At 40.0% G+C, this 26,281-nt stretch overlaps 1 protein-coding gene across 1 annotated transcript in view; it reads left to right on the forward strand.

The window, feature by feature from the left end:
- Positions 1-24,356, forward strand: part of nsmfa (NMDA receptor synaptonuclear signaling and neuronal migration factor a) — a 37,298-nt gene extending 12,942 nt beyond the window's left edge. The window contains 12 exon segments of the mRNA XM_070924911.1: positions 1,164-1,236; positions 5,026-5,094; positions 9,232-9,284; positions 11,409-11,498; positions 15,221-15,351; positions 16,043-16,126; positions 16,243-16,276; positions 17,193-17,263; positions 17,469-17,548; positions 18,260-18,362; positions 22,725-22,800; positions 24,259-24,356. Of these exon segments, the coding sequence (XP_070781012.1) occupies positions 1,164-1,236; positions 5,026-5,094; positions 9,232-9,284; positions 11,409-11,498; positions 15,221-15,351; positions 16,043-16,126; positions 16,243-16,276; positions 17,193-17,263; positions 17,469-17,548; positions 18,260-18,362; positions 22,725-22,800; positions 24,259-24,356 (962 nt within the window).
- Positions 24,357-26,281: the final 1,925 nt, after the last annotated feature.

Below are 26,281 nucleotides of genomic sequence, written 5' to 3' on the forward strand. Positions count from 1 at the left end.
CGAGGGCAGGAGGGGGGTCAGGGTCTCTTCACAAGACCCTGTAGCTAGGATTGGTGGGTTTGGTTTTGGACAAGAGGTGAAATAGCATTTGACTAATTTCAAATCACTTGCAATGTAAATACACACAGTGAACATGAGGGCATTTTTTTAAGTTAGTAGTTACCTCCTTGATTTTGCCTAAGTGATTATTTTAATTTGAAATGTATATAGCCTATGGGCAAAATAACAGGAACACCTAATAATATACTTCCCCTATGAAGCTAAAAATGTTTGATTTTTGTTGAGAATATATTGTCCATTTTTGAGTCTCTGCAAATATATGCAATGAGGCAAGAACAACTATTGTGAAAATCATGATAACAAATGCCAGAACGTAGGAAAACTCTCACCAGCACCGACTGACAGACTGTTAACAGTAAAACACCACATGCTTCACTTCAAAAACGACTGTAGAGTTGAAACAACACCACCAGTCTCAACAGAAATGTAATATTATAAGCTTCACAAAAGTACAGTAGTTTTTCTTGAGGGGTAATTGTGTTGGATTGCATCCTATTGGAAGGTGTTCTTGTTATGTTTACCTTTGCCTGAATGCATTTCTTTAGTTAAAAATGAAGGATCCATTTAAACTTCTAGTCTAGTGTTTGTGACAGTTTAATTATATTTTAGTAGTAATTAAGTAATAATTACAGACTTCATGGATGTTTTAGGACCATTTCAGTGAAGTAACAAATCACACTTAACACTTTAGTAAAGAATAACAGTTTTAAGTTATTTTACTGGGAGAAATCATCCTAATGACATCAATCACACACAGTTTAGACATTGGTTTGGATGAATGAAATGAGCTAGTATTACATTAAATTTTTTCAACACACTTTTTCAAATCTATTTCTTCTCAGGTCTGGTGGGTAGTTGAGGGTTTGATGTTGGATGTGACGTGGTGGTCTGTATTTCTGACTCTTCGTCTCCCCGTCTCTCTCCTTTGCTGTCTCCTTCTGTGTGTCTCCCTCTCTCCGTTTGTGGAGTGGTGGACTGTGAAGTGCTGGTGCTGTCGCCGATTTTGTGCTTTCATATTTCCAATATATTTACTACAACATTTGCCAGTGTGGCACCTTTTTTTCACTTAACCCTGGAATCATAATTTTTCTCTCTAATTGCAGAGGACACTAACTGGTTCCCCAAGGAAAATATGTTCAGCTTTCAAACTGCTACAACAACCATGCAGGCGTGAGTGTCCAACCTTCAAGCATATATATATATGTATCTTCTGTCTGAAAGGTCAGGCTGGTGTGTTGACAACCAGAGTTAATACTTTTGCATGTTTTAGGCCATTAACTAAAAATTAAGATAAACCTCTAACAGAGAAACCTTTATTGATCCCCAGTGGGTAAATTGCATGCTTTACATTACCGCAAACCATTTTCCAAAGCATGCTATAGGTTTTTAGATTGATTTCCTACCTTCCAGGCTGCTATTGATTTTCATTGCAGTAAGCTATAAAATTCAGCTTGCAGACCCTTAAAGCCTGCTCAAGGAGGACAATCCATCAAAGTGAATATCCACTTTTTATCCAAGTTTGATTGTTGATCTTTTAGATTTAGATTTCAATAAATAAAGGCGATTAAAAGAAAAGGCGATAAATTGTTGACTGCGAGTTTATGTTTCATAACGTGCTGAAAGAAAACAATGATTCCCTTAAATCTAATAAATTAACCTAAAATAACAAATAGTCTACAGCCATACTACACAGCCATGTTTTGAGCTAAGTGCTTGCATTAATATGCTGACATGGTCACAATGACAATGCTAATATATGTGACTGTGTACCACGCATAATGTTTACCGTGTTTGCAAAATTAGTTTAGTGCGTTCACATACTACCATTTGCTAATTACAGAAGCACTAAACATAAAGTAAAGCTGAGGCGAATGTAAATCTCATGATGGCGCTAGAGGAAAAGTGAGGGCATCACTGAAGTCAGTAGGATTCATCCTCTGGCATCATCTGTACTACATTTTAAGGCAATCCATTCGATAGCTGTTGAGACATTTCAGTCTGGACCAGACTGAAATCAAGTGATGGGTCGACCAACAGACTGGCATTGCCATCCCCAGAAGCATGCTGCTAGCATGGCTAAAAATGTGCACAGTAATGTGAGGTATATGGGCTACAACAGTGAGTTCTTCTAAAGTAAGTCGAAACAAAAAACAAAGAGTATCTGTGAACAAGTGCTTGTTAGCATCTGTTTGAGTATGATTGCGAACTGACATTCGGTCTTCAGATCACCTGTAGCTCTAAAAAGATATCTCAACAGTCACAACCACTTCAAAATATCAAAACCTAGAAACTAGTTTTTCTGCCTGACTATAACTATCTTTTGTTAAATCTCTTGCATCTTTTGCACTTTCAACTTGTATTAGATGCTTGTTCGACCATGTTCAAAGCATAAAGGCAGGCTCAGTCAATATATAAGTGGTTATTCATTTGGCCCATTAAATAAACACATACCAGTAGTTATGCAGTGTTGCAAGTTGACTTTTTATTCATAGAGGTCAACTATGACACACTCTTTATGTCTCTGTCTCATTATGCTTCTTCCTCTCTGTTTTTAGACTCACTGGTGCCTGAACTGTTTTTCTCCCTCTCTCTCTCCTGTTCATGCATGCTAATTAATCACTGGACACTCAAACAGGATATCGTGAGTATACTTCCCTGCTTGCTTCAATGTTTTCTTAGCTTAAATACCTCTTGTTCTTAACTGCTGTTCCTTAACTTTTATGTCTACCATTTAACCTTCATCCTTGAGCTGGGTGAGGTCTGTGTGTGTGTGTGTGTGTGTGTGTGTGTGTGTGTGTGTGTGTGTGTGTGTGTGTGTGTAGGTGGGTTGATAGGTTGGTCTGAGTAATTCTCTGTATCAAGTTGAAACCTTTTTTGTTGTTTGGGTTATTCTGGCCTTACTAACCAAGACAGCACACATCAGAAAAATTATGTTTTTGTAAGAATCATCAATTATCTTTTGATTGACAGTTATGGATTGTAAGGTAGAAGCCTAGTCAGCACAAATAATGTTTTTTTAATTAAAGTGAAAAAGCCAAAAGGGGGGAAATTGAGTTACAGGATTTTCATGCAACAGCAGGGATAAAGTCCAGTTTAATCCACGGCAGCTGAGCAACTCTGCCAAGCTAAAGTCAGGAAAATGTCTCTCTGTGAGTTGGCTGACCTAAACCCTGCCAGCTCACATCCACCCAGCAGTTCTGTCAGTTCGGTACACACCTGCCCTCACTTGGGACACAGCAATAGGTTGAGTTTGGCCGTTTAAGATTTTTGTGGCAGTCGTGTTAGTGGCCTAATCCTGCTCCACAGTCGTCGCCAATTATCACTGAATCTGGCTGGCTGACTTTAGACGTGTTTGGAACTGACTGCGGCAATTGGCTCTGGAGATGTTTGTTAAGAACAAGTATTTATAGTGCTAACATGTGATCCTGAGTGCCTTCTGGTTAAACTATTTTATCAGCTGTAGTTTAAAAAGAACTCAGTTTATTCAATAAGTCATCTAAAACCTTGGTAGATAAATATAAATATGAAATTTGTTGCGACTTAATCGCTAACTTCTGTCAAATGATTCCTGAGTGTGTAGGCTAGCTGAGAAGGAGGTTAAGCAATCAGATAAATCTTAACATAATAGTGTGTTATGCCTAAACCAAGCTAAGCCTTGACATTTCATACTGCACAACCCCTGCTCCAATCACACCTTGCCTAACTAAACCCAACTAACCCAAGCTGCTTTTAAACGTTGTCAAGTTCTTTATATGTTGACCAAGCTAACCTCTGGCTGCTGACTTAAATTAATGTTCTTACAATAAATAAAAAGGATAAAGCTGGTGATATTCAAGTTTTTTCTTATTGTCAACAAATCACGACAAGACCAAAACCAACGATGAGTTGATCAGTTTGTACAACTGAGCTTGAGCCTGAGTGGCACAGAATGGCAGTGAAGCCAGAAAGTATTGAGAAACGGACTAATGCATTGTTGGTTTTGGTCTTTTTATGGGATTTGTTAACAGTAAGAAAAATAAAGGATAATGCCAGTCTTAGCCTTTAAGAGGACATTTTGTTTTGGGGCGGATTTTACAAGCTACTGTCCACTACTTACCCAGAGTCAAAGTACCCACAAACACACAAACAATTATGCTCAGCATGGTTGGAGATTCTCCATCTCTAGCTCCGTCTCCGCTATGGACAAATGTTAATCAGCTTCACGAGATTGTTGGGTCACACCTTTCCTGGTTAATGACAATTAAGTCTGTTGAAAACACAATCACACATTGACAGTGATGCATTTCACACCACGTTTGTACTTGGAAAATGTTCTGGCTAGCAGAAAGTGATACAACTGGGCTCATGCTGGACTTTGAAGTGTCAAAGTTTCACAGTGGTTGATTATAATGAATGGCAGGCTTCCACAACAACTTTTCTGTCAACCTCTTGCTAGTAGACGCCAGGCTGTGAATAGTTAGTATAAAACCTTCAGCGTTGGAGAATGTACACTTGGAGTGGAGCTGAGCCCTCAGGTCTCCAGGAGCTGAATTAAGATCTTAACATACCTTTAAACTGCACATAAAGATATAAAACAAGTATCCATGACTGATTCTGGGAAAGTAGCAAAAATTTTAAAATTTCCCCAAAAACAAACTATTCCTTGAAGAATTACATCTCAAGTGGAACGACTGAACAGACACTTGAGGTCACAAGATCGGTGTCGCCATGGATTATATCACATGCAGACTGGCACATTTGTTGCAGGGGTGAATAGAAAATGAGATTTGAGCTGGTGATGTGATTTGATGTGGTCTTTATAGTCAAAGCTAGCTGCTGCTGCCTACCTACAACAGCCTCCCCTTCACAGCCAAATACACCCTGCAGCTAAAAGCCCTGGCACCAGCCTCCCTGCTCTGTCCTACCCCTCGCTACGCCAGCATTCTCCCCCTCTCATCCCTTTAATACTGTGCCACGTCCTGGCAGGGCTTTCCGGGGATTTGTGCAGAGAAAAAGGAGAGAGAGGGAGCAGAATTCGGCAGAAGTCATCCAGAGGTACGGAGCGCTCCCCCCGCCAGGGTGTGTTTTGCTTGAGCGCCGTTTGCGCTTGTTTCTGGCTATAGCTCCGTTGTCGCATATTTACAGCCGTGTCTAATCTGACTAAGCCAAAGAGACACAACGTGGCACTTGAAGGTGCAAGGACGTCAGCAGCTTTCAAAAGGATCTGCTTACTGGATGCCCTGCTACAGTGCCCCAATTCCAAGGCCAGATTATGACTGCTAACCATAGTGAATCGGATTTTTATTCTTAGACAAAACTGAAAAGATCGTATGGATGATTAACAAACCTCTGATAAATCTACTGGTATTGTGGATCTCAGACACACCTAGATTAACTGCATTGGTTGAAAACTCGCACCTAAACTGTAAGAAAGGTTTTGGAAGTTGGGTTGCAAAATGTGAAAATTGAGTCCTTTAGTGGAGACTTCTAACCTAGAATACAAGTTGGTATGTTTACTGCAGCATTCTGTCCCAAATATAAACAAGTTTGGGTTATTAGGAAAAATAACATTTGGAAAACTATTGGAAACATGGAGGGAGATTCTGTAACACTTGCAGGAGTAATGACATCAGTGACAAGTTCAGAAACCGACCCACTCGGGTCCAGATGCTCTGTCACACAAGGGCAGATGGTGAATGTGACACCATGCTGTACATCTCAATTCCTCTGACATCTCGGTGTCATCCATCTGCAGTGTCAGCGCATTAACGTTGTGTGTTATTTCATCAAAATGAGTGATTTGAACATGAGGAAAAAACAGCAGAACAAACTTAGAGGAACTCTTTGCCCTCCTTGCACTAAAAATCCTCTGAAAAACAACAAAAGTTTATGTTTTTCCATTTTTGTCTTTTATCCTCAGTAAGCTGAGTGTTTGACCACTGACAACAGATCAAACAGGAGCTGGTTGCTCAGTGTCAATGAATTAGAAAACACTGCTCTTGTGTTCCAGTGTGGACCGGGAACATTACTCATGAGATTTCTTGATGTATTGGTGGACACACTTTGCTCTTCAGCCTTATTCCTCTGTAACTAACAAACAACACTTTGAAAACAGCAGAAAGCTACTCTTCAGACGTTGTGTAGAGCTGCTGGTCTAAGGTTGAAGCTTTTTTGTAATTTTTTAATTCAAATCTGTATGGCAAACTTTAAGAAATTAAGAACTTTTTTATTTGATCTGCATTAGTATAGACATGGCCTAAAACGCAAAACAAAACAAAAAACATATTTATACAACAATTACAACAGTTGTGAGTACTAGAAGTAATATTACTTCTATTAGAAGGTGTTCTTGTTATGCTTCTAATAGCAGTATAGTAAAATACACAAACAGAAGACTGAGAGAAAGTTCCCACTTCATTAAAAGAAAGAGAGAAAAGAGAAATGAATCACTTTTAGAAGGTAGCAAAGGAACAGCAACTATTCATGTGAAATAATGGTGTGATCATAATGTTTTCATTTAATGTAATTAGCAGAAGGAACAGCAGTAGGCTGTAGAGAATAGAAATAAGTAAAATATGCAAATAATAGGAAAAAAATATGGAACATTTTAATAGGAAAGTTACAGAAAGAGCTGAAGGAGGGAGGAGGGACAGACAGATTGTCTTTAGTTGGAGGTGGACATGGTTTCTCTTATGTTTCCACTCGTTCTGTCTAAATCTCATTAACTGTCTCCACACCTCTCCATTGTGGGCAGCACAGGACATTCAGGGTGAAAAGATGTCTGACTCTGTACTTTGTGTATTAGTGTGTTTAAGATCGCTTCATCAAAGTAAGTAACAGAGACGTCGCTCATCTTTAGTACCAAGTTATATTTGCTCCTTTTTAGACCATGATGCATGAATTTGTGTTGCCGCTAAAATTAGCAGTGAAATTCATTGTTTGATGTTAGAAGTGAGCTGCTGACATTTTTATGGAGGTAAACCAAGGACAAAGACACTCCAAAGACTATTATTTCCTCATTTATGTTGCTTCTATTTTATGTGCTTCTCCATAGCCAGATAAACGTGGACCCACTCACACACACACCACATGCTGAGATCATTAATCATGAGTGTTGACTGGTAGCTTGGTGTACTGAAACTGTGTGTCGATGCGACATGGGAGGGAGGCAGAGAGATAAAAGGATGTTTATCTGGGGCTCTTGCATAGAACATCATGTCAGGATCAGGCAGAAAGTCAGAGGAAAACTATACAAACCCGGTTGCTTTGTTGTTATTTAAGACACTAAATGGATTTCAAGTGGAACATGGTCATGCAAAGCCTTTATATTTAATTACTTATAGACTACAAAGATGTAGTTTTTGTCAGAGCGGTTTGTTGTTGCTAGGAGACATGAAAACACTTGTCTACTTTCAGGAGGTTAATACCAGTAGCAACTCAGCATGTTTGTAGCCTAGCTTGTCAGCTATAACATAACATTTACCGGACCGGATGTGACGACAACCATGTTTTCCAAAACACCGGGTTCAATTATTAAATAATATAAATGAATACTGTTTTAGTCGTCGACTGAGTAGTGTATTTTCTAATGTTGTAAATTACAATTTAAGTTCATACACATTTGCCAGTGTACATTTCGGGGGGGAATAAATGTGCATGATTATACATTGTGAGTTAAACACTGCTCACATTAGCATACAGCAGATCTATAACAATTACAATCTTGCTCCATCAGGCTGACGCCACAGTTTTACACCTGTGAGTCTTCTGATGAATTAGGATGTCGACAGGCAAAATATTTTCCACTGTGGAGCATCATTAGCCCGTGATTAGCCTCAATGAGATACAGCAGTAGTCTAAGATGCTTTATAACTGCATTCGGATTGGAAGATAAGAAAAGTCTGCTTATTGCATCCAGGGCCTTTTAAACCAAGGATGGAAAATGTGTTGTGTTCAACCATGTTATCAGACTCAAATGGAGCGGGACCGATATTATCACAGATATACGTATATGCATCATGTATAGCCAAGCCACTGGCAGATTTATGAGTTGAGCTTTCAAACAACGCCACTACTATTGCAGTGGCACAGTTGAACTGAATGTATTGATACTGACAGTGAAAGTGCAGTTGTTGTTCCGGATGTTTGGGTTGTTCAGCAGTTGCACCCTCCGACAGACTACCTACGAGGTTACCTACGTGAATGTGGAAGTTAGGAAAAGACTGCCAGATAAATTAACCCGTTATCACAAGAAAATGAGCTTTGTTATCTTGAGATAATGAATCTATTAACTTGTGATCTCCAGATAACGGCATTAAAAACTAATAATTGCAAACACAGCTGTTCTTGAATTCCATAAAATCAAGATTAAATTTCGTTGATACGTTTTTTAGATTATAACCTTAAATTTAATGGCATTCGATTACTATATATTATATTTTTGTAGCAGGTTCTTCCGGATCTCCTCGATGTGTTTATTGCATAACGTCTCACCCAGTACGTGTCTTAGCCACTATTCTTTGACAACCAAAAGTGGACCTTCAAAAATGTTTATGTAAAAAAAAAAAAGAGATATTGGCTCATCAGATTCTCTTAAGTTTCAAATATTGCTATTCTGTCCGCCTCAGTATTGATCAGGCTAATTAAATAAAATCAATTAGGCATGAACCACAGGCGCAACAAAGCAACATTTCATCTGCCTGGAACAAAGTAAAGAAACACACCATCATGCACCAGTTTTGGCAGAATAAACTCCCTCTGATTCACTGTCATTGCCTGTGATGTGGCTCTGCTAAGAGCAGATGCATTAAAACCTACAAAATACTAAAGTAGGGTTTCCCTTTTGGCTGTTGTTACATGAATGAATCTCCTGTGTCTCATAAATCTACACTATAAAAGGATGAAAAGAGGTACTTTGGCAATGTGGTACATTACTGTACACCCACACTGCTCCTGTGTGGAAGCATTTTCCACTCACATTGACAAGGAAATGTGTATATTTACCTATAATTATCTATTTTCTAACCTCTTTTAGTAGAAATAGAAGCTTGACACTAAACTCTCCTCTTTTTGTCTTGCTTCACTTTGTTATTTTCCGCCCACCCCTCCCTCTTTCCTCTTTCTCTTCTTTACGTTTTGGTTCTTCCTCTGTCCTCTGTTGTCCCTCCTCTGCTTTGATTCCTCTACCCACAGGAACTTCCGGAAGCATCTTCGGATGGTGGGCAGCAGAAGGATTAAAGCACAGAGTGAGTCAGAGATATGTGTGTGGTTGATATGTTTGCTCAAATTGACTGTGATGTTGTTCACCCCGCCATCATCCGTGTTTTTTTCTCTGTTTTCTGGTGTGTTTCTGCACGTGTGTGGCACCAAACGCTGCTGCTTCGCCGGGACTTTGTAACGCTCTGTTGCATTTCCTTGAGGAGTATTTGTTCATCGGTGTGTGTTTGATAAGCCAGCGATATGAGTCTGTGCATGTGTGTGTGTGCATGTGTGTACGTATGAGTGTGTAAGCTGTAGGTCGTCTTTTCCTGTTGCATCGCTTTGAATGTTTGGGTTTTTTTGTTTTTGTTTGAAGACATTAAATGATATATTTTCAAATGGCAAAAAGCAAAGTGTTGATTGGTAATGATGGAAAGCTGTGTGTCTGTGTGAGTGTCACTGCAGATCTATAAGACACTGATAGAAAACCAAAATCTATAGATTCTTTGTTCTGTATTGGTTGTGGCTTCAATGGCAAAGCGAGTGTACTTTTGTTATGTGACCGATATATATATACCGATATGTCAGTAATCTGTTAGCTTGATCTTGAGAATTGAATGCAAAGAAAACGGTGAAGGACAAAGTAATCTCAACTATTTAGGCTATGCCCCAATGATTACAAACATTGGTTACATTTTTATTTGTGTCAAATTTAGATGCAGCGTTCATGTGACAGTAGTAGCTTGGAAAGGTCAAAAGTGTTATAACTATATATAGTATGTGCAAAATTTGGTTGCAAAAAAGCTCTGGTAAAACACATTTCTCTTGTACCAAACCACGGATTTTGACTTTATGAACTTATTGCAAACAACATATTAAGTATTAGTATTAAGATACTTGTGTCTCAGAACAATTCAGGAGACCGATGGAATAGTTCTTTCCAACAGAAATATGGGCAATGAGTTTGCAAAAGTGCTTGGCCTTTTGCTGTGAAAATGCAATTAGTGCCATTAATTTCTGGGCCAGTGCTGTGAGGTCAGAATGGAAATGTGTAGAAGTGGCTTATGATTATGTCAGGTGTGTAAAAGTTAAACAGTTGGCAAAACAGCTTTTTCCAATCACAAAATAATTGTTATACCAGACGAGCCTGAACCCAAATAAAACCCAAAATATGTCACTTATCATCGCAGAGACCAACTCCCCAAATGTTGTACCTTTGCAGATTTCGGCACTGTAGACATTTACTAAAACCCAAAATCTTGTTGCTGCTGACAGCCACGTCAAACTTGCTCCACACCTCAGACTTCACCCTGCTGTGAGGAGGAACTAGTTCTCCTGGAGCCAATTTCTTCAGGTGAACTGATGTTTTCCTCACAGTCACAGAATCTAGTTGATTAAGCCAAATAAACTGGGCCCCATCAAAGCCTGAGGGAATTAAAAGACATTATGCCCTCATCAATCCAGTTCTGACAATAAAAATAAAACTCTAGTCAAGATCGCAGAGGACAAGATGTTATTTCTAAAAGGAAAACTTGTAATGTCTATATCACAAAAAAATGTCCTTTTGATCATGAGAAAACAAAACATGAAAAAGTTGACCTTACGAATGCTTCGGCAAGTGAAAAGACATTTGTACTTGAAGAGAACAAGTATATCCGCAGCAAAATGAACAGAGAAGCATTAGCGAGGATCCATCAGTCTAGAAACTACAGAGGTTAAAAAAATATGTCGCCTTGAGGGACACTGTTGATTAACCGTGTCAAACACTTTCAAGTAGTCTAAAAATATTCTAAGAGCACAGTGATTACTGTTCAAAGCAGAGCTGATTTAATCGACGAGTCGCGGCGCAGTAAATCTGCGAAACAAGAACAGTCTTTTGAAATCCATACTGATGATCATAGGGATAGAAATGAGCGGCAGGATGCTTTATAACGTTGAATATATACGATTGCTGGCAGACTGTGTGTGTGTTTGATGGTTTGTATATGCAGGCATTTCTTTGTGCAGAGGAGGGATGGCACTGTGTGTACACTATATTTGTGAACTTGTAGCTGCATCCGCCTTTGCACATGTGTTGTACGTGGCGAGTGTGTAGAGGAAACGGGCAGTTTGCGGGCTTGTTAGCGTGTGTGTGGCGTGTGTGTGTGACTATCTCTCCCCGCCTGCACTAGCATTCGCTGAGCGTAGATCGAAGAGTTTCAGCCGTTCCTGGAGTGACCCCACCCCTGTCAAGACTGACTCTCCTCATGAACCCAGAGACAGTGAGTTAACAGACTCGCTCACGTGCATGTGTACACACACACACACACACACACACATACATACACATACATACACACAAACACACACACAGTTTCTTAACAACTGCAGTGGGTAGACAAAAATGGTGTAATTAAAAACAGATGGAAAAAGGTTTTGACTCTGAAGTAACCAAACCACATTTACAAGCTTTGCTACACAAACATAGACATTTGCGTGAATCCTGAGAAAAAAACTATTTGCACGGGAATGAAGAGCATCCAGGGACAGATTCATGAGCAGAACAAGTTTTGAGAGTGTGCAAATGTGTGAGAACAAGAGAGGTTTTTTTATTCGTTTTTTATTAATTTTATTAGTAAATGTGAGCGAGCCGAAGTGTTTTTTGCTTGGTAAGTTGTCGGTTTGTATTCCAAGCTTGCTCACTTGAACTAAGAAGAAAAAGTAGAATAAGAAAAAGTAAATAATGTCAAACGACATCCCAGTGAAGTCAGCTGACACTCATTTGTCTACAGACCAAACTGTAAATTAAATATTGCAATAACTCGCCAGACACAAAAACGTCCTTTTAAAGATGTTAATCAAAAAGTGTTCAAGTCTCCTCTTGTTCTCAAGCGTTTAGAATTAGCCAAAAAAGCTGCAGTGAGAATTGGGAGAACATATTTTGAACAATGTGCGATGTGTGCAGTCATAAATTACCCTTTGTGCCCTCACATGTTGACTGGCAGATTGATTACAGCTTGAATTTGCTTTCTGCTCACTCAGTACTTTTGTCTGTATTAATTAATTTCCTTACACAGGAGGCTCGTGCGGAGTTGAAAGCCACTTAAGAAGCGTTTGTCAGCCATAAAAAAAAAAAAGGTCTGGCAATCAACATTTTGATATATGAACCAACTCTCAGTACAGCTGGAACGAGGCCAAATCAACCGTAGCTTGAAATGAAGGTCAATCCGACAAAAAAAAAAGCAAAACAAAGAAAAGGGTCCTAACAAACACAAGTACAGCACACAGTGTAGGAGGGTAAAGTACAGTGACTAAATACAAGTAAGTACATGTAAGTAGTTTAAGTAAGTATTGTACAGTAAGTATTTTCATTTTGGGAGATTTCCTACTTTTATTCGAGCAGGACTTCTCCTCCACTACATGTATCTGATGGTTGTTGTTATTAGATACTAATTCTGTTTTTTATCTAAATTTTTCTTTCCTTCCGTTTTTCTTCTTTTATTTCTTTTCTTCCTTGCTGATATGAAATCCCAAAAATCCCAAAACTCTTTTTCATTATGAGTAGTACTTTTGGATACATTTGACATATTAACATGTAAAATTGTGAACGTAGAACTGATTAATTGAAGTGAATAAATCGCTAATTTAACTTAACCTCTTCCATTACAGACCAACTGAGAGACACCCTAATATGACTCGCATTTTTATCAGTGTTTCCAAATGAGATTTGGTTACTTGAGTTAAAGCCACTTTCTGCAACCTGTACAACTTGGACTCGTGATACGACAGTATACTGTACTGTGTGTACTGCAAACCTCTCTGTTGAAGTAAGGTGACATTTTGTCGTCACGCTTTTAGAGCTCAGTTCCTGGTTTTAGCAGATCAAGAACTAATCAAACATAACACATAGAAACCACGGACACACGATCACACATACAAAGTGACCGTCTCTGCTGTTGACTCTGACCCTGTCCATCTGTGTCCCTATGACCGTGGGTCTTTCTTCAACGTTGTGATGCTCTCTCTTTCTGTGAGTATGTCTTCCAAAATGGAGTGTGTGTGTCTCAGTCCGATTGTGTCAAGCTGGTACAAATGTTAATGCAAGGGCGTGTGTGAAGTGTGTCTAAGTGTGTCTAAGTATTTCTAAAAGGCTTTGAATATGTGAATCAACACACACTGTTTGCATGTGCCGTCCGTCTATGTTGATGTCGGAGTTTCTGTGGTTTTGTGTTTTTTCTCCACCTCCATCTTCAGTGTTTCTGTGTTTCAGAGTGTGATGAAAGATAAATGAACTGTTGATGACAGTCTAATGGTGTGGCTGATGCCTCATTCTTCCTCTTTCCTGAGGGAAAAGTATTATTCTCAGGAGGAGTGACACTAATTGTCAATCTTGCTTGTCATTGTCTTGTCTCCCCCCCCCCCCCATACACTTCTGCTTCATTTTCCCTTTTAAAACTGCTATTTCACCCTGGGTACCAGCAGTTTCTTTGATGGGATGGTTTAAAAGAACCTATTGACAAAATCTTTGAACTAGAACTGATTGTGGATTTTTGAGGCCGATACCAACATAGATAGAATATCTCTGGTGGACAAACTATGTAATGCTGACACTGTGACTACATTACCTCAAAACACATTTTTGGCGTTTCTGTACTGCAATTTCTTGTTACCTATTGTAAAACATGTAAAAAGATACGATCTGTGGTAGGCTAAATGTAAAAAAAGAGAGTCTACGGTTTACTGTGGCGGTACATAGGTGTTCAAGTGTCATAATTAGCCAGTGATCCAGAGTGCAGAAGACCAAGGCCCAAGAACTGAAGCAAGATTGTTCATGTAATTAATGACACCTGTGCTTTTCCTACTGTAGCATGTCAAAATGTCTGCCGTGACACAAACTGCCTTCTCAAGTACTTTATATAATATACCATAGGCAGCAAATGTAAATAAGTGGTAAAGGTAAAACTAAACATGCGTCTAGAAAACAACTAGGAGAAACGTCTGAACAATAACAAGAAAATTCTGAAATATATATACTGTATGCACACAAATGACAAGCTCGAGGAGCATCTGCAACAATTAAGGCATTACGAACAATGTCTCAGTTCAGCCACAAGGGGGCACAACAGGCTTTCTGGCACAAAAGTCGTCCGATAAGATCAGCCAAGAGAATATATTGGTCGAGCTCTGCTTTGAGCCACTACATTGTTTTCAGTGTATAACAGGTGGTGGTTCAACATGAATTCAAATGACTGTTAGTTCTATAGGGCGAACGAGTTTGACACCACATTAATAAATAAAAGTATTACATAATTCAACAGCTGTCTCATACCATAATCCAGTGTTATACAGTTTAATTGAACGACAAGCTAATATGCTAAATGGCTGCCTGTCTCTATCAAGTCTTTACAAAACATGTGGATTAGCATTGGTCACCAAAAAATACACATTTCGTTTAATATTTCTTAATTCCAATACTGATACTACTATATTCAAGTATTTTGAATGAAAATACTGAACCCAACCTTGCCCTCATCACAGTTAAGTTGATAATTATATAACTATATACATAAATATATTGTGTTATATCGGATACATTATGATTACACGTCAGAGAAGCACGACTCCATGGTAAATAACGCCTGCCCTTCTTAGAATAGACGCCCTCTGATCCCAGTTCGTTTTCATAGCTCTCCTTGTTAGCTGATGCTGATGCTGATGTAGCGACACTCGCTATCAGTCTCTTTTTTCTGCCTCTGCCAGCTGTCGCTGCTTTTTCCTGTTCCATCTGTCATTTTCTTATGCCACCACCATTATCAACAACTTCATACTTTTTCCCTCTCCTCCGCACTCACCTCTCTCCACTTCCTGGACATGTCCTCTCTTCACTCACAGATTTTCTCTTTCTGTGTCACCTTTCTAGCCTCCCACTCCACACTCCTGCCTACACCCTATTATCTCAAGCCTTTTTCCTCATCGCTGCGTTATGCGTTATATTCTCTTCTAGGCGGAGACCTGCAGGCCTCCTGTGGTACCCTGGATGAAGGAGGCCTCGAGGATAATATGGACTGGGAGGAGGAGAGAGAGATGGAGAGGCTGGCCTGTGAAGGAGACGACTTTGTACCTCCCAAAATCATGGTAAGACACCAGTACTGTAATGATCTGCAGATTACTTAATCAATTTCTACTAACTCATTTCCTGATTTATGTTTTGTGTGTTCTCTCTGAATTATTGGGGGTATTGGACGAGGACTTTTAGTCTTAGGTATAGATCCCCAACTACATTTCCAATGTAAGCCAGAATCATCTTTTATTAGACCCTTCCTGTTAAATACTCATGTCTTTCAAACTTCATACCCCCTGTTTGTAACACAGACTTTCTGCTAAACATTTGTAGTCTCCAAACCCAAACTGAGATAACCCTGATGATGAGGTCACCGGGGTTATCTTTCCAGACTTTAAAAAAGGAAACTAGACTGTTTTTACTAATCCCTATTAAATGAGGCACAATAAAAATGGTTTTAGGAAATGGTCACTTTAGCATTACATACTGATGGCAGATCTAGGTTAAAATTATCTTAATCTCAGGAGGGTAAATTAATATGCAGGTGCAGTACCTTAAACTAAAGTATTCTCTACCATACCGCTGTGCATATCATATAGAGCTGCACATTCCCTGCAGGCATCAGAGTCTGATAGAGTTTTCTTTTTTCCCCCCTTTCTTCTCCCCCCCATACTTTGCTCCATTTTCTTCCATCTCCCACTCTTTATTTTCCTCACATCCTACTCCATCTTACCACTCCCTCGTCTGTTTCTCCTTCACCTTTAGCTGATCTCCTCTAAGGTCCCCAAGGCGGAATACGTTCCCACCATAATCCGCAGGGATGACCCCTCCATCATCCCCATCCTCTATGTGAGTCTGACACTTGACATGTGTGCAGACAGGCGCATTACAATACACGGACAAACCAAGTATACAAATTCACATTGCTAAATGGTTGTGTTTTATGGGAATGTCTTTTTCCTCAGGACCATGAACATGCAACTTTTGATGATATTTTGGGTGAGTAAATGTTCTTGTGTATGTTAGTATCTGCTTTTAACCTGTTTTAGACTTCTACTACTTCTTAGACTTTAACAATTAAGTTCCAATAAGTGTTTTTATACAAACGGTATAGTGAATAAAATACTCAAGATAAAAGAATAATCTAAAAAAAATATATGTTGTTGAATGTTGTCTCATAAAAAGGTCAAGTAAGGATAGATGCATTATTATTATTATCAATAAAAACTACATTTATAAACATATATAAACTGACATCAAACTATAAAAAGAGATTCAAAACATCAGCTCCCTCCTCTGAAAGGAAAATCGGTCACCTTTAGTCTTGATCGTGGACAGTGCAGCAGTTTGCCTGAGGGGTGAACTCTGACTCACACTGTGGGAGTTAAAGGTCAGAAAATAGCCAGAAGCTAAACTTTACCTGCAACCAAATCCATAAAAAAGATCTCAGATCTGGCTTATTTGGTCTGTTCATTTTAAACCAAATTACTACTATTAATACAGATTTACAAATTGCTTTCTGCATTCTGAAAATGATCCTCTGCTCAGCACTTACAGTAAATGGTCCCAAGATAATAATGAACCTGCAGTGACTAAAGCTCACACAGTGTTACTGAAAGGATATCATTGAATAATTTACACTGATATATTTCCGGTTTCCATTTACCTGTTTTTTTTTGCTGTGATGTACACACGGTTTAATTCAAATTAAACTACATCTTCCATTAGTGTCCCTGCTGTCTATTATTGCACCTGTACTTGAACTCGTGCTCCAGAGACTTCCTTTTGTGTTCACTGTTCCCACTTCTCGCTCCCTCACTACATTGTTACGTGCCTCTTTTCATATTTCTTATCCCTTTCCGTTCGCTGTCCCTGTCGTTCACATCAATCCAACCCTTTCTCTTCTCTCTCACAGAGGAAATAGAGAAGAAGCTCACAGCTTACAGGAGAGGCAGCAAGTTCTGGAGGATGCTCATCTTTTGTCAGGTGAGGAGCAAGGAGACAAATAATAAAAGTCGTACTGTATTTTCTGTAAAATTGTAGGTTTTTGGGGGATGTATTCAAATACTGCATATGGATCCCCGAGTAACCAGCTAGACTTCATTGAGTTCCTTCCTTTGGCATCGAAGCTCTCAATATCAAGAAATTGGCAGTTGCAATAATGTGTTTTAATCTTGTGTGTGTTTCTTAGGGAGGCCCTGGTCACCTGTATTTATTGAAGAATAAAGTGGCAACCTTTGCTAAGGTGGAAAAGGAGGAGGACATGAGCCAGTAAGTTCCCGCCGCATTCTGGGTCCATCTCTGTCTGGTGAATATTAGTTTACGTCTCCTAGAGCCTCCTATTGTCAAATATCCTGACAAGTCACATTTTCCATGTCTTAAGATATGAAAAACCTGACTGAGAACTATCAGAAACTTGGCCATGCTGCGAAAATAGCAGTATTAGAGAGATGTTTTAAATGCGCTTTACTCTATTTTCAGAATATTAATACCATTCCTATGAATGTGTTCTGATTCGATTTAAATCAAAGATGTTCCACTGGGACGATTCAGTACTCGCTCCACATTCGTCATTTATGAGCACAATCTACTACTTTTCTGAGTGATGCATCTCTCCCATGGGGACCATCTTTGAATAGGTGATGTTTACTTGTTTCAGAAATATAAACACGAGGCTCACCTTCTGTTCCATAACTCTGGTAGAAGAATATTCTGTCAAAGCAGCTGCTTCGGTGCCAAAGCGCAGCAGTTAACCAAGAAAAGTAACAGGTGCTCGACGCAGGCTTATCTTATAGAGTTGCGTGTTAGAGATGTTTCTTCTTTTCTGACTGCTTGCTGTGGTGAATGTAAACAGAACAAGGTCTTTTTATTTTGCCCTTGTGTATTTCGTTTTATGGGAACTGTCAATCAGATTGATTACATTCAGAAGGAAAAGAAAAAGGAAATCGGGCCTGTGTAAGTGTAGCCTTTGTCTTCGTTCAGATTCTGGAGGAGGCTTAGTCGCTTCATGAGTAAAGTCAACCCAGAACCCAACCTCATCCACATCATGGGATGCTATGTCCTGGGCAACCCCAACGGAGAGAAGGTACACACACTTACACAGCCAAACACACACAAACATTAGCTCACCAGATAGGACTGAAAACATGAAAGCTCACCTTTAACACCACTAAAACTTCAAGCCATAGTACATATTAAATAAATAAAAAAATAAATATATATATATACAGTATATTAAATCAGCACAGAAAATATCCCAACATGTGGTGCCACTCAAGCCGTCACAAGCTGATGTAGGTGTTTTGGTTCAGTTCATAAAGGTGTATGTCACATATACACAGTATTTCACAGAAGATATGATTATCTAGAGGTTAATACATGTGTCAGCTATTGACTGGTCTTGCTTCAGTGTCCGGGTTCTATCCGCTGCAGCTACAATATAGTTAACGTTTACCTCTTCGAAAATTTAACTACACAGCAGATCTATGGAGACCTACATGGAGACCCTGTTTTCTCCAACAAGTTCCCAACCCCAGTGTAGATTGTTGATGACAACAACAACAAAGTTGAAGAAAGGCTCCACACAATTAGCAAAACCAGTTCCACTTCTAACCACGATCGCCACTCTTTTATCACAGTGCACAAAAGGACATACTGTGCACACAATTACTTTGGCTATCAATGCTAATCCCATATTTAGCGGCGAGACGAGGCAAACTGAAAGAATGTACACAATTACTGTGGAGCATCCAGGCAGATAATGTGCAACGGATCCAGAACGGTGAAGTTGAAGTGATGCTGAAACTATGCTGTGACCATTGTACCCCCCCCCCCCCCCCCCCATCTCTTATCATTACAGTCAGCACTTCCTCATGCTCACTCCTGCCCAATTCTGCCTCTCTCTGTCCTCCCTGCTCATTTCCCTGTTTGCTGCGCTCTGCTTTCATATTTCTGCTCTCTGTGTCTGTTTGTCTGATAATCACCATATTATCCTCCTGGCTGTCTCAGTTTCTCCCCCTCTCTTCCTCCACTTGGGTGACTGTTATCTCTCTCTGTGTAATGTTACCAATATATAGCTGAGGAGCACACATGATGAGTGATGCTGCCCTTCTCTCTACCTGACATGAACAAATAATATGACACGTAACCACATACAAAAAAAAAAAAAAAACACGAGCTGGCAGACACACATGCACACACAGACACACACCATAGCCAGCGGTGTTTGTCTGACCCAACTGTCTGTTCCAGTCATGTCTGCCAAAATGCTTTGTTATATAAAGTGGATCTCTCCGGGGTTGATGGACAGTCTGGCAGCCTGCAGAACAGACTGCACATCAGTGATATCTCCACCCCTACAGACAAAACACAAACACATGCAGTTGTTTCAAGAGAGCTCGACTCCAAAACAACAAAATTGGAGTGTTTCTCTCCTTTTTTTCTCCAAGTGTTTGGCTTAGTCCCAAGATCCCAAAGTGATATTTTCACATGAGGGGCTTGTCTGCTGTAGTCTCTATAAAACATCAGTCAGAAAATAGAATTAATGAGATTTTGCTTGCACCTCTCCAGAAGAATGTGTACACAAGAACAGGAGTTAGACATTTTACCAGCTTTACCACATATTTGTTAGTGCTTTCACTCTGGTCAATTATAAACCAGCTCTCCACTACACAGCCAAACGTATGTGGACACTTGAACATTACATACAGCATATTATGTAGTGCTACAACAGCCTCCACTCTTCCTGGAAAGCCTTTTCACAAGATTTTGGAACATGGCTGCAGAGATTTGCTGACACTCAGCCACAGGAGCATTACTGATATCGGCCACTGATGTTGGGCGATAAGGCCCGGCATCGCAGTCGGCATCGCAGTTCATCCCAAAGGTGTTGGATGGAGCTGAGGTCAGGGCTCTGTGCAGGCCTGAGTAAATTCTTCCACACCAAACTGAGAAAGCTATTTCTTCATGGACCTCATGTTGTGCAAGTGTGCATTCCTGGTAGATTACTTTGTAACTAAAACAGCTTATTTCTACTGTATCTCGCATCGTTGTAAAATCCTGCCTGATAGTGTATATAAATTGCTGTCCAGTGTTTCGGTGTCTGATAAGCCTTTGAACTCATGGATCTACTACTCAAACCAGACTTTCTGGATCCTATTTCATCACCTCACTGGTACTTGAAACAACATGCCCCCACCAACAAGGCTGTTTTCTGTTTGAGGGACCTAGTGAAAACCAACCATAGAACACATACTTTTGGCCATACAGTGTATTTCACTAATTGTTTATTTAATTTTTGTTTTATGTGGCTTTTCTTACAATCATAACCTCCACCCAGAGATAACCAGTACACCATCAACTGACCACATCTCAACCTGCCTCTGTTTGCCAGAGTTTAAATGGAGTCAGCTTGGATCCCTGTTCAATCCATTTTTAAACAGTAAATTTAAATATTGCCAAATGCTGCACTCCAGGCAACATAAAACAAACACTTGCAAACTCAGTAGTAAGACAGTAGTACATTAATAACAGCCAGGAAGTTATTTCAAATACCAAAGAAAATACAACATGTTGAGCTAAAGCTTCCTGATTGCAGATTTGAAAGCAAGCCATACATACCAAGTCTCACTGATTTATGTTCATATACTGCATACAAATATGTGCAGCTGTGCTTAGGGGACTTCAATCCTGATATAATAATGTGATAGAGTGTGTATTTAACTTAAATATAAGCTTATAAATATTGACACAAGCCTGCAGCCACGGTAGAGTGGCTTGACTTCAACATAGAGGTAAATTAAACCACCCCCTCACCGTTTGAAAAGTGAAAACATAATGGTTGATTCATGATTAATAAAATCACTTGGCAAATATCAAAAAGGCATATAGCTTGTTAAGCACAACAAAGCCTTTGTAATGTTAATTCCCTCTCTAATATTGTCTTGTTCTGGGGCTGTTTCATTGAAATGATTGTCATTTCATTTAAAGACTGCATTTCTCTCAGTTTTGAATTGTAGAGGAGCTCCATATACATGATAGTGAATGTGATGGAAAAGATACAAGGCCAAATAAATTGGCTGATATAGGAAGGAAAATGTTGCTGCTCTGTGATTACTGGAAGAACACACTCTTCCATGTGAACTGTGGACGAGGCTGCACTTAGGAAACGTAATAGTTGTTGTTTTGAAACAGTTTGGAGGATGCAGAAATGACAGGCTCAGGATGGAGAACAGCAGGTGAGCAGGTCAGGGAGGCAGTCTGACCTAGTTTTCATCCAGAGAGCGTGCTTTGGGTTTGTACAAAATCTGCATCAGTCTTGGTAACAACAGCCACTGAGAGCTTGTAAGAAGCCACCCAGGACAGAGAGGAAACTGTCCAACTTGCAACACATTATCTGAGATTTGTTATTTGCCTCCAGCTCTCTCTGCACTACAGACGAGCCACGCCGCCTGCGTCTCCCTAACCATCCTCTCCTCCATGTCTGGCATCTAGCCATCTTCTTTTATCTTTTTCAAAGGACTGCAAACACAAGGAATGAAGGCTGCTTTTCCTTTACCACCTCCATTTCAACATCATAAAAACAAAGGCGCATTTGGCCTTTGATGGGGTATCGAGATCCCTCATGATTAAATTCAAGTGAGGCATCAATTAGCTTCATTATCTTTAATGTGCACAGCACCACATCAGTGGCCCTGGACAAATTAAAAAGGTCATTATGTAATTAGGGCTGCAACTACTGATTATTTTCACTATTGATCAATCATCAATCTTTATCTTTTGATTTGATTGAATACTGGTTTAGTCTAAAAAAAAAAACGCCCATCACAAGTTCCCTGAGCCCAAAATGATGTGTTCAAAGTGCTTGTTGTCCAACAAACAACCAACAGTCCAAGACCCCAACATCTGGGAAATAACAATGTCATATGAATGTCATATTGTGGTAGGCTAGTTGGTTATGAGAAAAAGACACATGCAGGACTACAAATACAAACTATCAGCTAGCATTAGGGGTGGGAATCGCAGACATACTCACAATAGGATCCCAATATATACAACCACAGCCTAACTGCACCTATGTGCCAAATCCCTCTAATTTACAGTTCACTGTCTTTTAATCTTCTGAACATGGGACTCTTTGCTTGGGATATGACAGGGACTGTGGTCTTACTCTTTTACAAGCTCAGACACAGAGAGGTTATATGAAGACAAGCAGGAAAAATTGCCACCTTTGCAACGTTCATCTCATTTTCTCCTCCTCGTTACCTGCTCAGGAAGAAATGTCCATATGTCTATGCCTTTCTTGCATGTGTTTCTGTGTGTGTGTGTGTGTGTGTGCGTGCGTGTGCGTGTGTGTGTCTCGTGTCTGAAGGTGCAGGCTCCCCTGCTGCAAGTGTATCCAAGTGCAGTAGGATTAATTGTTGTTCGCTTTCTTATCTCGGCACAACAGCTGTTCCAGAAACTGAAGAATCTGATGAGGCCTTATTCTGTCGAGTTTGAGTCGCCACTGGAGCTGTCTGCACAGGGTGGGTCTGAACAAACATGCAAACACACCCCAACATGCAGATCACAGGGACACACACATCCCACCCAGTACATATGAAATGATGCAGACAAACCCATATGTCCATATGAGTGTCACTTGCTGTTTCAAGTATGTTCATCCTGTTCTTGTACACTGACTTTCTCTCTCTCCTCCTTATCCTCCCTATTTGGGTGGTGTTTTGAGACAGTGTTCCATATTTTGTTGTGAATTAGTTTTTTTTTAATGCAATTGATCCAAGTCATATAGCCTCACCTTCCAGTTTGTGCACAACACCCACCCTACAGCAGAAAGTAATCATGTTACTTTGCCCTTTCTTGAGACCCAATCTTCTCCACCCAAGCTGCTGGTGGCAGTAGGGACATACAGCACTCTCTATTCAACACAATAGTCAGTATTACAAAAGCCTGTTCTCTTGTTCAGGGAACAACCAGAAACTCTTGTCTGTTACACCCAGATCCAGACTTCCTCTTCTTTAGCCCTTCACTTTCATTAAAAGTTTCCCACAGAGACTCCTTCTCTCTCTCACCTCCTGTGCTCTTGGTGCACCAAAAAGTACACCTCCTGCTCCCTGTCCATTAGAGGCCCCAACCTCTGATGGTAACACCAAGAATATTTCAAAGAGACCAATGAAGAAATGAAGAAACTAATCCTCAGATCAAACCACCAAACCTTTATCCCACACAAATCAACCCTGTCTCCTACAAAACAGCAAATATGTCTGGAGGCTGACATAATGCCGCCTGAATTATGTCTTTTATCAACATAATCAAGAAATGCTGGAAAGTTGCAAAATGTTGATATTAAACATATTTGTAAATCATTCATTCAGCTCTTGAAATACAACCTCTGCTCATAGTAACTAAAGCATGATTAATGTGTTTATGGTTCCAGTATGTTTAGGCACTCACAGCTCTTGATTAAGGTAAGGGAAAGACTGTGTTCTTGGTTTAATACTGAAAAAGTCAACAGTGACAATAACCCTACCCCTAACTCTGTATTGACATGATTTTTTCACAACCTTAACCAAAAAGTGCTTTCGTTGCCTAAAACCTAACCACACGCAGGTCCCACTCTGCGTGCGAAAAACAAACAAAACTCCCTTGCTCGAAAAAATATGTTGTCACAGAACATAATCCATGCAGCAATTATGTTTTTCTTCATTTGGCAATACAAATTAGTATATGAACGTAGGAGGCAAGGTTGCACTAATTTAAGAAAACAAATGGAGTCAGACTAAACTAAGATTAAATCCAAAGCCTTCCCCAGAATCAGAAGCAGCATGTTTAATAGAAAACCTCATACTATACTCCTGTTCTCATATTATGTGTTTGCAGCGTGCTTTTGTTTGCTGATAAAGTGATGGAAACGGAAAATCCTGTTCATACATTGCTTCCTTAATGCATGATTCAAACTTTCCCTGTCTCATTTACCGATCAAGGTAAAGAGATGATTGAGATGTACTTCGACTTCCGCCTCTACCGACTTTGGAAGACTCGCCAGCACTCCAAACTCTTGGACTATGAGGATTTTTTGTGACGAAGAAACCTGGACAACGGGTGCAGCGGAGCCCTCCAGTGCCACGAGGAACTTGTTGAAACTGATCCAATGACTGAACATTGCTCAACTGTAGTGCTCGACCCGTCAACTCGATATAAAACAAACGATCATACCTGCCTTCATCCCGGAGAGGACTGGGAGAGGAGGAATAGGGACGGCAGGACAAGGAGGCTGAGGACAAACTCAAATACGCTGTGCCTCTGCTCCTCCCCATTTTCAGAGAAAGGATCAAACAAAAAGGGTCGAAAAAAATAGGAAAAAAAGAAAAAAAAGGAGGAAAAAGCAGAGACAACTGGACTGTCCACGTCTTAGTCATCCATTCTCTTTGCCTCTGGAGTTTGAAAGCAAAAATTCAAATGTGTAAAAAAATATATATCATTTTAGTCACACCTCTGTTGTAAGGACATACTTTTTTGAGGCTGAAAAATCGCTGGAACTCATTCTGTCATAATGTGGTTCTGCGTTTTGACCGGACCTCTCAGATAATCTCAGACCCCGGAGACGTACATATACATAAATAACCCATATGTCGATGTGTGTATATATATATATCTCACATGAATATATTAGCATAGCTTTAGTCATGCAAATAATACTCCATATGAGAATAATGACGCATCATTTATTTTTGATGTGCATTGTTGTGCAGTTTCATATGGAAATACTTTGGAATAACTCAGGTTTTAGCCATGAAGTAATTAATCTGTTTGTCTATTCTATCAAGATATTGTAATCGTCATCGCCATCGCTTGGAATGAATGTATTATCTCTCTAGAAATGTATCTTCAGTTTGAGGAAACTGAGCGTCACGTTTTTGGTAAAAAAAAAAAAAAAAAAAAGGGAAAAAAAGTACAATGTGCTGATTTTGCGTGAGAGTGTGTGAGTGTGTTTTCCATGTTAAGAAAAAAAGATGCAGATGTGTTGTGTGTATTTTTCTCTTTCTGCTTCTCTGTTAAAGCAAAAATAATTGTTTATCACCTTCATCGCCCCCAATTTTTCCTCTTTCTGTCACATACACACAAACACAAAGACATTCTCGCATGATTCATGATGTCAAGAGGGATGTAACAGCCATCCAAGTGCTCCTACCCCTGTACTGTAGGAGTTGCCCTATTGATCCCTCCTGCTCTTTTGCAGAAGGTTCGGGCCACTTAGTCGGCCCCTGTCAACAGTGCCAGCTGCTCTCGCTATCTGCCAAACACTCTTGGCGTCTCTTAATGGCAGCCAAACGAGCTTCCGCCACCTCTCCCTTCACTGGGCTGGGATCCAGTCCGAGGACCGGAGTTCTCTGAATTATAACAGATCTGCCAGGAGTTTAAGCTGCTAACAGCCATCTGCTGCCCCTTCCAGGTGTCAGCTAGTTAAAAGGCCAGAAATATGCACCGAGTGTGTGTCTGTGTCTGAGACCGTCGCACCACCCGAGTGTCCTGAGCTGTCTCAAATAGATTAAGGGCGGTTAAATGTAGCGCAGCAGCGGGGCCTACTGCTGGACAGCAATCTGAAGCAATGTGCAAGTGCACGCTCACACACACACACACAAACAAAACACGAGGGCTGGGACAAAAACAAGCTTTAATAAATCAATAAATCAGGACAAAATTAAAGGGGCTGTTTTACAAGTGAACATCAGTTTACTAGTCATGGGGGGTACTACTCAGCCTGTGAAAACATGTGTACGATGTCCTCTGCGGGGGAAGATTTCTGAAGTCCGAGAAAAATAACTCAATAATATCAGCTCTGGCTTGAGGCTTCAAATGTATAACAAGAAGCCTCTGTCACAAACTGGCAGTGTGGAGTTTGAAGGATGAGGGAGTTTACCAGGCAGGGGAGGTCTAATGAAAGACACTATCAAGTTGTATCATGGGAAGTGTTTGCTTCTGGGTTTTTGGGGCTTGACTCATACT

Source organism: Enoplosus armatus, chromosome 18 (assembly GCF_043641665.1).
Source record: "Enoplosus armatus isolate fEnoArm2 chromosome 18, fEnoArm2.hap1, whole genome shotgun sequence".
In the NCBI taxonomy this organism is placed as follows: Eukaryota; Metazoa; Chordata; class Actinopteri; order Centrarchiformes; family Enoplosidae; genus Enoplosus; species Enoplosus armatus.